Here is a 12,358-nt window from a genome sequence, read left to right as displayed (position 1 = left end):
TTTTGCCCCTCGCTGCCCCCTCCACCCGTGAAGGCTTCACCAACAGCCTGGACTGCTCCAGCATGTACCGCTTGTACTGGTTCTTCATCGCATTCCTGTTCGGTAAGCTGCTGGGGCAGGCACGCTTTACCAGCGCACACCCAAGCATCGCCGCGCTGCGGTGGCACCGGTCGAGAGCCCAGCTGCAGCCAGGTCGCCGCACGCTCCAGTCAGCCTGAAAGCAGCACCCTGCACAGCGTGCGGCATAGTGAGCAGCTGGCTAGGTAGTTTTGTTGGTGACATTTGGTTCGGTTTTCGCATCCTTGTCGTCAGTGCAAGCGCACCTGACCACACAGATGCACCAACATCACCCAAGTTGACCCCCGGCCCAAACCATCCCTGGCGTGTCCAAAGCACCCTGCCCAAACACCCCCTGCCTCATGCCCCCCCCCCACGCCGCGCCACACCCACAGTCACGCTCATCGGCCTCGCCATCGCCGCCGGCACTGGGTGGCTCATCGCGAGCGCGCTGTCGTGGATGGCGTGGATGGCGGTGCTGTCGGTGCTCTTCATCATCGCGGGCGACGCCTTCCTCGGCCTGCGCGACGTCGCATACATCAGCCGGGTGCGCGCTTTCAAAGCTTCAAAGCCCCAACAAGCTCTGTGTGGTGCGTGCAGATGTGTGGGCCGCAGCAGATAAAGTTGGTGGCGCAGCGGTCCACTTGTGGACTGCGGACTGGAAGAATCTCCTGAGCGCGTTCATCATGTGTGGTGCGTGTGGCAGCCAGATGATTTGGTGACGCCCGCAAAGCGACCCTCTCCTCGATGCGTGTACCTTATCGTCCTCACTCGGCGAGACCCCCTCTTGCCGTTTGCACACTCTCGCTGGAGCCTCCTCTCAAGCCGCTTGTTAACCCTTGCTGGCCTGTCAACGCCGCCGCCACACCTGCGCACTCGCTCACCCGCCGGCCCACCCACCTGCCCGCTGACCCACCCGCCTGCACCTCCAGGGTGTGTGGTGGTCCCGCGCCGCCACCACGGCGGCCGGCATGATCCTGAGCGCGATCTTCTGTCTCGCCCTCGCCTTCCATCTGGGCTGGCGCCAGCGCCGCGCGGGCGCCGGAGGGGCGGGGCCGATGAAAGTGTGAGGCGGCACGACACCCGTGGGCCCAAAGCACACGGCCGGTGCTAAGGCGAGAGGGCTTTCTGCGGCGACTGGTTTGACCAACGGGGTTTGGAACAGGGCGGCTCGCCGCATGTCCTTGCAGTTCGTTGTGACATCAAAAGAACTGGCACTAGAGAGCCGCGATGCGATGTCAGTCAGGCTACACGGCGCATGCCATTTAGTTGTGAAACTCATGTGCTGATGCACTCTGGCGCTGCCGGCCGCCTGAGCACGGGTGAAAACCACTGCAGTAGGCCATTCATCCGTTTCTGCATGTCTAGTGTTGCTTGTTGCTTGCACGTGTAAAGACAGAAGGACTGCATGGTACCGCGTGGACGGCTGGTGTGATTGCATGTGTATCATCCTGAATCGTCGTAAACAAAGGCTTGGAAGGGGTGCTCCGGTCATGTGGTCTGGCAGCAAGCTAGACAGTGTGTGGGCTGGCAGCTGCAGCCCAGGACTGCAGCGCACTCCATCTCCAACACAGCTACAGGCGGTAGGCCCAACACAGCCGCGCACCTGCAAATGCGTGCATACTCAACGGCTCCGGCTCATGTTTTCTCTGCATTGTGTCAGACAGTCAGGTGCTCGCTGCAGCGTGCAGATCTGCAGCAGTGCTCACCGCGCGTGTCGTCAGCGTGCAGTCACTCGGGCACGACAAATAAACTCGCTCGACACGATTCCTGGCTGGGCCTATGAGCCGAAGGAATCGAGCTGTGACAGTTTGCTGTGAGCCGGTGCTTGTCACCGCATGCGAGCAACGACAGCTGTGAGGCGACTCGGAGGCAACAAAGTGACAACGGCAGCGTCGACGGCACCGAGGATGGTGAAACCAATCCGTCACTGGTGATGATACGATTACTGAATTTCTGTTTGCTAACTAAGGAATTGTCCGCTATACTATATACACAGCAAGCGTGTTAGATCAAACATCAGCATTTGTGCAACACAGGTGCGCCAAAACTATGCTAGCTCGACTTCAAAGATTGCCAGGCCGACATACAAGACCACCGTTTCACTGCCATGCAGCATCGCTGCCGGTCGTCCCCAGCCTCGACGGCGGCCGCCGCACTCTGAGGGATGTCGCCGCCAGCGCGGCCGCTGCGAGCAACCGCACATCCAGGCAGGGCGAGGGCAATGGTGGCAGCACAGCAGACCGCAGCGGCCGCGAGGACCGCAGAGCGTCAACCTCTGGGCGCAGTGGGGGCGGCCGAGGGCGCGGCCGAGGGCGCAGCAGCGGGCGCGGCGCCGGGCGTGGCGGCGGGCGGGGCGGTGGTGCACAGAAGCAGCGGCAGCAGCAGCAGCAGCAGCAGCAGCACGGCGCCGCAGACGCGAACTTGCCGCGGCCGCCAGCAGGCAAACCTACTGGCAGCTGGCGGCTGTTCAATCTCAAGATTTTCGCTGAGGATGACCCCGGGAAGGTATGGGGGGCTGGTGACACGAACCCATGGCAAGGGGGCCTGACGGCGGCCCTACGGCAGGCGTCAGCAAGGCAGGCAGTGCAACAGAGTCTGCGCCGACTCTGCACCAGCTGCAGCGAAATCGCCGTGGCCGCGGCGCGTTTCTGCAGTGGCGCACGCCTTGGTCGCTCGTGTCGCCACGCGTCGTCGTCCCCAGGGTGCGATGACGCCCCCCAACGCCGCAGGACGACCTGTCGGTGCACGAGCAGCTGCGGGCGGCCGCCCAGGAGCGCCTGGGCTGCACCAGGCAGCTGCGCGCGGGCGCAGTAACAATGGTGGGTGGCTGGGTGGGTGGTGGGGCGCTTCTGGGTGTGTATGAATGGCTGGCGCCTCCGCTGCATTTTGCCGGTGTTTCTGGCCACGACATGCATGAGGGAACGCGGCACCCTGCGGTTGCCGACCGGCCGGAGAGTGTCGCAACGTGCACCCCAATCCCCAGCCTCTGCGGCCGCGCCCTGCGTCCCTCCCCCCACTTTTCCCCGCCACCGTGCACGCGCCTCAACTGGCGATCGTAAAAATCCCTCACAGGTGCGCAAGGCGTTTGACGCGCGGAGGTACAAGCCCAAGATGTGGGCCTACGTCGTTGATGTCGATGCAGCCGCCGCGGCTGCGGCCGGCGCGGCGGGCCTCGAGCCGCGGCAGGGGCTTGTGGAGTGGTGAGCGCTGCGCGCGAGCCCGGGCGTGCGTGGGGTCGCGGCTCCGGCGGGCGGGCTGCCATTCACCTTTGGCCTACGGCTCGCCCCTCCTGTTGCGCAGCAACTGTGGCTGCCCTCCTGACTTTTTGGTGGAATGGTTGGCCCGAAAGGGCAATACACCCTCCCAAATACCCCTTATGTTTGCATGTTTCAGCATGTATATGGCATATTTTTATTCTGTGATATATGTGTGTGTATGTGATCCAACCAACCAGCCAACGATTGCGCCGCCGCAGGCTGGCGCCAGGAGAATTGGATGTGCTCGCGGCTGCCAACGACGCCTCACGCAGCAGCGGCGGCGCCACGGCCCCAGCCCACCTAATCACGCCCGACGCGGCGTTCCTCGCCCCCGTCGGCGGCGCCGCGGGCGGCGCGGCGCGCGAGCCGGTGGTCGTGGTGGGCGCCGGCCCAGGCGGGCTGTTTGCGGCGCTGGCTGCGGCAGAGGCGGGGCTGAGGGTCGTCCTGCTGGAGAAGGGGCAGGCGGTGGAGCAGCGGGGCCGCGACATAGGGGCGCTGTTTGTGCGGCGACGGCTCAACCCCGAGAGCAACCTATGCTATGGTGGGTGGGTGAGGGGAGTGCAGGCGGTGGTTTTGGGACGCATAAGGTCACATGCCAGGGCGTCACCAGGGGTGTGTGTGCCAGGTTGCGGCCCTGACTCGACATCACCACGCGCTTGCTCGCCAGGCGCCGGCTGCGATCCTCAAATCGTGCCCTCTCCCTAAGCCGCCCCCTTCCCCCACTGACAGCGCCCGTTCCTCTCCTCCCTCCCTTCCCCCGCTTCAGGCGAGGGCGGCGCGGGCACCTGGAGTGACGGGAAGCTCACCACCCGCATCGGGCGCAACAGCGACCCCGTGAGGCGCGTGCTGACGACCCTCCACGCCCTCGGGGCGCCCGATGTGAGCCCACCGCCGGCCCGCCGGGGGATGGATCCCTGCAGCTTGGCCCCCGCGGGATGCACCTGCCGACATCGCCGTTGGGCCATGTTGTCAATTTCGCACACCGAGCATTGGCTGCCACTTTTGATGGATGGGCCCAGCACTGCCGCCCCCTCCCCTGGTTGCTAGCAGACTCGCACTTGTTGCAGGCCCTCTCGCCTCCTGCCTTGACGCCGCCACGCTCAACCTGCTACATGCTCAAACTGCCTAACTGCTCCCAACCGATCATGACCTCCCCCGACCGCTCCCAACCGCCAAGGCCGTCCTCGTCAGCGGCAAGCCCCACATGGGCACAGAGAACCTCGTGAGGATCCTCAAGAACTTCAGGGCCCACCTGCAGGTGAGAACTTCACGATGCCGGCGGAGCAACCATTCGAACCCTGGCTGGTGGGCATCACAACGGCCTTGCCGTCGCAAACCTTTAGGTCAATGGCGCAGTGGGGTGGAGACAGCCACTCAGGCTGTCAAGCCCTGAAAGGTCACGAAAGAGAGGCTCGGCGTACGAAGGCGCAAGCAGCCGCTCCATCCCCTGACCGAGTGCTGCGTGATTGATGACGTCATCACACGTGCCGCCACACCATGGTGGCGTCACCTCACGCAGGCGCTGGGCGTTGAGGTTAGGTTTGGCTGCTCCGTGAAAGATCTTATAGTGGAGGGCGGCAGCACAACGGGCGTGATCTTGGAAGGTGAGACGGCGGTTAGGGGATACTGGTTGATTGGATGTGCTGCTGCCTCATGCGGCACAAGTGTTTGTTTGCTGCAGTGCGCAACACAGTTTTTGCAATTTGTCAAGGGAGCCAAGGGGATCAGTCAGTGGCTGACCTGGTCTTCAAGAGTGCCGTAAGATACTCTTGCACTCATGGCCTACGCGGCAAGGGCAGCTGCTGGCCTCGGCACGACGGGCAGCACCTCGTCTGCTGAATTCTGCCCTGACCCCTTGACCTGCACGCGCGAACATGCGGCAACGTCTGCAGGGGGCGAGGCGCTGCGCGCCAGCGCTGTCGTGCTGGCGCCGGGCCACTCCGCGCGTCCGCTGTACCAGACGCTGGCGGCCCGCGGCGTGGCCATGAGCGCAAAGCCGTTTGCGCTGGGGTTCAGGATAGAGCACCCGCAGGCGTGGCTGGACGCGGCCCAATACGGCGAAGAGGACGCCAGGGGGGTGAGCGCGGCTTGGGTTTGTTTGTCTTTCCGAGGGGGGGTGGGGCGGTTTTGGGCCGCACGCAGCCCGGCTGCGACCCACTGATGAAGAGGGGACGGAGTGAAGTTTGTGCCATCATGTCCTGCTGCATGCACCAGGGCGTGTGAACTTGACAGGTTTGCAAGTGCACGGCGCAGCGCCAGCCAGGCGTTGCAGGCTGGTTCAGAGCGACAGGCCCGCACATCATGGCTGCTCTTTTTGCCCTGATGGGCGCGCTGCATAACAATGCATTCAGGGTTGAGCCAGCCATGCAAGTCCACACAGGGAGTTGAGAGCGCGCTGATCCTGTTACGACCCCCTTTTCGTTCCTCTGACAGGTCATGCGTGGCAAGGGGAAGCTGCCCGTGGCTGACTACACACTGGCTACCAACATCCTGGACAGCCTGTCAGCACCTGCACCCCACGCAAGCCACGGTGGCAGCAGCAGCAGCAGCAGCAGCAGCCGCAGCAGCAACAGCAGCAGCGGCGGCGGCAGTGATGGGGCGACCAGCAGCGGGAGGGGGAAGCACGAGCAGCAGCAGCAGCAGCAGCAACAGCAGCGTGAGGGACAGGCTGTGGAAGTCGGAAGGGCGGAAGGGGTGGTTGTTGGCGGCGGCGATGAGGGTGACGGGGAGGGCAGCAGGGGGGTGTACTCGTTCTGCATGTGCCCTGGCGGCCAGATCGTGCCCACCAGCACGAGCGAGGACGAGCTGTGCATCAACGGCATGAGCTTCAGGTGCGGGGAGGAGTCTGCGCGTGCGCGCGTGTGTGTGCGTGCGTGTGAGTGTGTGTGTGTGTGTGTTTGTGTGTGTGTGTGTGTGTGTGTGTGTTGTGCGCGCGCGGCACTTTGTGTTTTCAAATGTGTGTGTTTTGTGTGTATGTGCACACGTGTCACTGCATGCATGCGTGCGGCAGCTGCATGGCCGCCTGTCCTGAGCCAGCCGTGCGTGCCAAGCCTCCCTGGGTTTGCAATCCAACCTGCACCCATCCAGCCTGTTCCCTTCTCAAACGCAATTGCACTCCCCCTCTCCACCACACGTTCTCCCCCGCTTCGCGTCCCAGCAAGCGCTCCTCCCCCTGGTGCAACTCGGCCCTGGTGGTGACAGTGCGGCATGGCGACTGGGCGCACCTGGAGGCCGCCCACGGGCCGCTGGCCGGCGTTGAGCTGCAGGTGTGAAACTCAAACAATGCAAACACCTGTGTCAACCTTCCATACCGTATTGTTGGCTGTCGCGCTCGAAGGCCTTGTTTATCAGGCTCAATCGGGCTTTGTTTTTGGGCGCGTTTGCACACCGGTTGCTCTCTTGGCGCGCGGCTTCCCGCAGCGCGAGATGGAGCGGGAGGGCGCGCGGCGCGGCGGCGGCGCGCTGATCGCGCCCGTTCAGCGGGTGGACGACTTCATGGCAGGTGCGGGGGCGGGACGCTGCCGCGTGGGCGTGCTTTTCCTTGCATGGACGCGTGCGCGTCCTATTCTTAGTCGGCGGCGGGGCAGGTGGCCGTCCTGCCTTGAGCAGGAGCCATGTGGCGCGGCGAAATTCACAGTTTCTTTTTTGCTGCAAGATCTGGCCAGTCATCGCTGTGAGACGGCCCCCTGACACTTTCCGGAAACAGCATCACGCACATTCCGGACCGCCACCACACAACATGCAAGCATGCCCTCTCTCAATGCTGCAATTCGTGCGCTGTCACTTCCATTGCCTCCTACCCGCCAGGGCGCACGTCTGACCCCGCCGCGCTGCCCTCGAGCTCGTACCGCCTGGGCATAGCCAGCGCCCCCCTGCACGACCTCTACCCAGACTCCATGTCGGCCGCCATCCGCGCCGCCTTGACCAGGTTTGACCGGGCGGTGGCACGCTTTAGCCGGTGGCCTGCCGCTCGCTCCGAGGGATGCATTTTCCCCGCCACTGCCGAAGATTGTCCATACCTAGCGCGTGACAAACATTTTTCGCCTGCAACTGTCTGGGTCGTGTGCCCCTTGTGGCACTGACGGCTCCTCAGCTGTCTCATTTTGGCACTACCCGCACCCTGCACCGCGTTTGACCAGGTTTGACCGGAACCTGCCCGGCTTTGTGGCGAGCGGCAAGGGGCTGCTGCACGGCGTCGAGACGCGGACGAGCGCGCCGGTCCGCATAGAGCGGCGGGCAGACGACTGCTGCAGGTGCGCATGGGCGCAAACCGCAAGCGCGGCCGCTATGTTGAGTGCGTGGGCGCGCGTTCGGCAGCCCGCCCCGCTGTTGGGCTCGCCTGTGCGACCCGTCATCCTTTGGTTTGCTGCAGGGGCGGGGGTGCTTCTTGGTGTGGTGTTGGCCGGACCCGTGCCAAAGGTGTGTGCAGCTCCATTGATCACCATGCAAACTTTGTGGGCCCCAAGACGAACGGCCAAAGTGCTTTGCCCCTGACCAGCCTGCTTGGGCGGTTCCTTCCGCGCCAATTCAAACCGAATGCAGCGTCTCCCTGGAGGGCCTGTTCCCCTGCGGCGAGGGCGCCGGCTACGCGGGCGGCATCGTGTCGGCGGCGGTGGACGGGCTGCGTGTGGGGGAGGCCGTGGTCGCCTCCCTCACGGGTGTGCACCTCAGGCTCGGGTTTTGACGCGCGAGGGGACCCCCCCATCCCCCATGTTGGTAGGACTCAGGTCCTGCTGGCTGGATTGGCGGCGGCGGGGCGCCCTCAGGGCACCAGTGTTGACCTGATACCAGGTCAATGGCGGCCGCAGCGGCGCGCCTGATGCCAAGTCTGATCCCTCATGTCGAGTTGTAACATCACATGTTTGTCGTTCAGATGTTCCAGCTATCGTAGTGGTCGACATAGCACTATTGCAAACAGCAAGTTTGCGGGTGCGGCCGACACTGCCGGCTCAGCGCCACGGCTGCAGGCGCCAGCACATTGGTGCATGAAACGCTCAAGCCGGGCCGAGCCGCTGCCCAGCCCGCGCCGCCACCAGGCGCCCCGCGCCGCCCGCCGCCGCGCCGCAGCCCGCAGCCGCCGCGCGGCCGCCACTCCCCTCCCCCGGGCACCGCCTCACAGCCACGCCATGGAGATGCCCACGCCGCCGCCGCCGCTCTGCAGCCCCCCCGCGCCCCGGCTGTCCGCCGCCTCCTGCACCTGGCGCCCCAGGGCCTCCAGGCGCTGCACTATGGCCTCCTGGCGCTGGGCCAGGCCCTCCACAACACTCATAAGGTCCATCTGGGGGCGGAATTCAGGGGGAGAAATGTGAAATTTGCTTGAGGGCGGGTCGGTGGCGTGGCAGCGGGCATGGGTTACACAAGTGTTCACGATACATGCCGCCGAGGCGGCTGGCTTGCCCGCGGCGGGAATTCGCAAGCAAGATCAGCAGCGAGCGGGACGGGCTGGCCCTCTCAGCTGAGGTTTTCAAAGGGCCGCCGGAAGCGGGGGCGCACAAAGAGCGGGCGCGAGCCGGGGTGCGTCCGGCCGGGGTGCGTCCGGCACTGCGGTCGGGGCTCGCGGCGGCTGTCTGGCCGTCTGGGCGGGCGGTCCCCTACCACCCCCACCCCAAACTTCCCCTCTGACCTGCGCCTGGTGGAACTGCTGCAGCACCTCCAAGTGCAGGCTGCGGACGTCCTGGCGCACGGCCTGGAGTGAGGGTGTGTGTGTGTAATTGTGTGGTGTGTGTGTGTGTGTGTGTGTGTGTGTGTGTGTGTGTGTGTGTGTGTGTGTGTGTGTGGGCGTGCTTGCATGTGAAGATGACTGCATGCGTGTAGCATGCGGAGTGCCCATACGCATGCAAGTCATTCAACACCCAGATGCCCCATGTTGGGTGTGCCGCGCCCAGCTGCATCGCCCGGCCCACGCGCCCGCGCGGGGAGCATCGGCCCCATCACGACACCGCCAATGCCTCGCGCGCCTGGTCCCCCGACTGCACCCCCCCCCGGCGCTCGAGCGTCTGCCCGCGCCCCTCTCACCGCCGTCTGCTGGTCAATGTATGCGCGGAATACGTCCTCCCGCAGCATCATCCCCGCCCCTGGCCCCGCAAACACCCCGTCCACGCCCGCGCCGGGCCCCGCCGCCGCCGCGGCTGCGCCTGCCTCCTGTGCCGCCCGCGCCGAGGCCGCGCCCGCGGCGCCCTCCAGCGCCGCCACGGCAGCGGCCTCGACGGCGGCGCTGGATGCGGCTGATGCCGCGCGGCTGCCGAGGCCGCCGCCGGCCGCGTTGGTGATGGCTGCAGCCCGTGCGGCGACGCCAGACCCGGCTTGCTGCCTCGATCCCGCATAGCCCCGCGGCGTCACTCCCGCCGCTGCCTGCGCCGCTACGCCGCCGTGCCGCGCGCCGCCCGCGCCGGCTGGCGGCCCCGCCTTCGCGCCCCCCGGCGGCGGCGGCGCCGCGTCCGCGGCGGGCCGGTTTTGAGTGTCCAGAGCCGCGCGCTCGCCCCTGCTGCCTCCGGCGGCGCCCAACACAGGCTGCTGCGGACGCGGCGGCGGCAGCTGCGGGTCGCTCGCAGCAAACTGCGCGATGCGACTGATCGGCGTCCCGTCCGCCGCCGCCAGCCCCTGCGCGGCTGCGAGCCCGCGGGTGACGCCGACGCCGGGCGTGACCATGAACGCGCCGACCCCCGACGCGAACGAGTCGCCCGGCGTCGCCGCGGCCGCCGCGCCGGCGCCGGCAGTGTTTGGGCCGGTGGGCGTGCGGGTGTCGGGGTCGCTGAGGCGCACCGGGGACACCGCCCGTGTGAAGCCGTCCTGCACAGCCAGAGCAGCCAGAGCGGCATGCGGGGACAGCGAGTCATGACGATGCGATGAAAGTCAACGCGGCGCCGATCAAGATCAGATCACGATCAACAGGATCCATGCCACAAGCTGCTGCATAATCTGCAACGGGCACCAAGCCATTGAAGCCCTTTGTAGTCCCCGCTGCGAACCGAGGCAGCCCCAAGTCCCTGAGAGCCCAACCGCCCACCAGGCTGAACCCGGACACGGCTGAGGGCTCCGGCGACACGCCGCGCGCCGGCTCCGGCGTCACCGAGCGCCCCGCCGCGGCAGCCGCTGGTGCGTGCGGCCCGAAGGCACCAGCAGCTGCGGCCGGGGCGCCCCTCGCGGCCAAGATCGCGTCCCCTCGGCCGCCCTGCGCGCTCAGGGCCGCGGCCGCGGCCGCAGGCGCCGCCGCCGCCGTCAGCCGCCCCGGCGCGCCGCTGATTGCGGCCCCGCCCGCCGAGGCCGCCGCTGCCGCTTTGTGCTTTGACCCAGCGTGCGGCGCGTGCTGCCACCGCACACAGGCTACCGGCCCCGCCGCGTCCCCAAAAGACCGCGAGCCGACCTCCTGGCCGGGGCGCCGCAGGTCAAACACCAGGACGGCGCCTCCAGACGTCCCCACTGCCAGGCTGCGGGCATCGAAGCGCGCGTCCAAGCACGTCAGGGGCTGAGACGCCTGCGCGGCAAGGGTCTCCTGCGGTGGGGAGCAGATGACGATGTCCGCGGGCACGTGTGTGTGCGTGAGTTTATATGTATGTTGCGTGCGTGTGTTGCATGCATGTATGTGTGTGTGTGGGGGGGGGACACGGTAGAGGTAGTGATCTGCTCAAGCTGGAAGCGCTCACGCGTACCGCATTCAGTCACGGGCTCGTGAGCCATGTCGGTGTTGCGGCAGTGAGTGGTGTCGCAGGTAGCAATCAGCAGCAGCGCGCAGCCCGCTCGCAGGGCCCGCCTGCTCAGCGCCCCGCCGCGCCCCGCACCTGCTGCTGCTGTGTCGGCTGCCGCGTGTCCAGCACCAGCAGCCGGCCATCTTTGCCACACGAGTATAGGACGTGCGGGCTGTCCGGCGCGAAACGCACGCCCGTGGCGCCGCCCTGCGATTGGCAACAGATGTTTTGGGTCAAAGACGTGAAGTGAGGTCCTCACACAGGACGGCCCTGGTATGGCAGATTTCATAAAGTGTTTTGCAGCGGTTGCCGACGCCGTTTCGAGCCTCCAAGGTTGCGCAAGCTCAGGGAGGCAAGCAGCTTGTTCCAGCAGATGCCTGGTCCCAAGTCACGCTGCGCGCCGCACGGCAGCAAGCCGCGCCGCGCGGCATTGGGTCAAGGAGCGCGCGGCGCCGCACCCGGTGCAGCCGACGCAGCTCGTGCCGCGCCGCGCGGGCCGCGACGCTCCAGACGGCGACGCCGCCGTCGTCCGAGGCGGTCGCCAGGCGGTCGGCGTCTGAAGCACAGAACTGCAGCGCGGCGGACCGCGCGGCGCCGTCGTGGGCGAGGGAGGCGAGCTTGGCGCCTGTTTTGAAGTCGTGGAGCATTACCTGGCCGCCAGCACTGCACAGGGGTGTGTGCGCGTGTGTGTGTAGCAGATGTGAGCGAGTGTGTGTGCGTACATGTGCGCGATGTGTGTGTGTGTGTGTGGGTGTGTGCGTGTGTGTGTGTGTGTGTGTATGTGTGCGCGTGCCAGCACGACACTCCCTCTTGCAAGGACTCCCTCTTGCAAGGATTACTTGGCAAACGCTGACCGCCCTCATACAGTTGCTTTTTCTTTGAACACCGCACAGCCCAAGCCAGGCAGACTGCGGCATTGCATACACTCTGCGGCCGAAACGCTCGCCCAGCGCTAGGCAGGCGTGTTGGGGCCCAGCGGCTCGGCGGCCGAAAGGGGGCGGGGTGAGTCGTGCTCGCACCTGGAAGACACCAGCAATGAGTCGTCGGGGCTGATGGCCAGCGCGGCCACGGGTGCCTTGTGGTCGATTATGCACTTGTTGCCAGCGCCCTGGTCACCGGGGCGGCCGGCCGAGGGGCGGGTTGGGAGTTTGCGGCGGCAGCGTCGCGCTGCTGCTGCCGCAGCTGCTGGCGCTGGTGCGAACCTGAACATTCCCGCTCCTCATGGCTGCTGCCGAGTGGGCGCATCTGCTGAAGATGCCTCCGCCCATGCTGTGCCCATGGGCCACCGCGCGAAGCGCGGCCCGGCACGGCGGGGCCGCGTTTCGCGGCCGCCGCCGCTCCCTCGTGCCCCCGTTG

At 66.4% G+C, this 12,358-nt stretch overlaps 2 protein-coding genes across 2 annotated transcripts in view; one reads left to right on the top strand and one right to left on the bottom strand.

The window, feature by feature from the left end:
- Positions 1-62: 62 nt before the first annotated feature.
- Positions 63-8,001, top strand: MNEG_2757 (hypothetical protein; the record flags this gene model as incomplete). Its single annotated transcript, XM_014048768.1, has 17 exons — positions 63-102; positions 453-604; positions 990-1,123; positions 2,196-2,565; positions 2,790-2,879; positions 3,133-3,260; positions 3,536-3,858; positions 4,084-4,196; positions 4,495-4,575; positions 4,837-4,921; positions 5,210-5,394; positions 5,751-6,148; positions 6,475-6,583; positions 6,738-6,819; positions 7,125-7,245; positions 7,457-7,570; positions 7,860-8,001. 17 exons carry the CDS (start codon positions 63-65, stop codon positions 7,999-8,001), a joined length of 2,667 nt encoding a protein of 888 aa, XP_013904222.1.
- A 429-nt stretch (positions 8,002-8,430) lies between these two features.
- The window catches only part of MNEG_2756 (hypothetical protein), a gene marked incomplete at both ends in the record, with an annotated part of 4,643 nt that continues 715 nt past the window's right edge, over positions 8,431-12,358 (bottom strand). Inside the window, 7 exons of the mRNA XM_014048767.1 lie at positions 8,431-8,595; positions 8,941-9,003; positions 9,333-10,106; positions 10,324-10,809; positions 11,096-11,209; positions 11,461-11,665; positions 12,022-12,110. Coding sequence (XP_013904221.1) covers positions 8,431-8,595; positions 8,941-9,003; positions 9,333-10,106; positions 10,324-10,809; positions 11,096-11,209; positions 11,461-11,665; positions 12,022-12,110 — 1,896 coding nt within the window. The remainder of the gene's footprint in view (positions 8,596-8,940; positions 9,004-9,332; positions 10,107-10,323; positions 10,810-11,095; positions 11,210-11,460; positions 11,666-12,021; positions 12,111-12,358) is intronic.

Source organism: Monoraphidium neglectum (assembly GCF_000611645.1).
Source record: "Monoraphidium neglectum strain SAG 48.87 unplaced genomic scaffold scaffold00322, whole genome shotgun sequence".
NCBI lineage: Eukaryota > Viridiplantae > Chlorophyta > Chlorophyceae > Sphaeropleales > Selenastraceae > Monoraphidium > Monoraphidium neglectum.
This window is presented reverse-complemented; position numbering and strand designations above follow the sequence as displayed.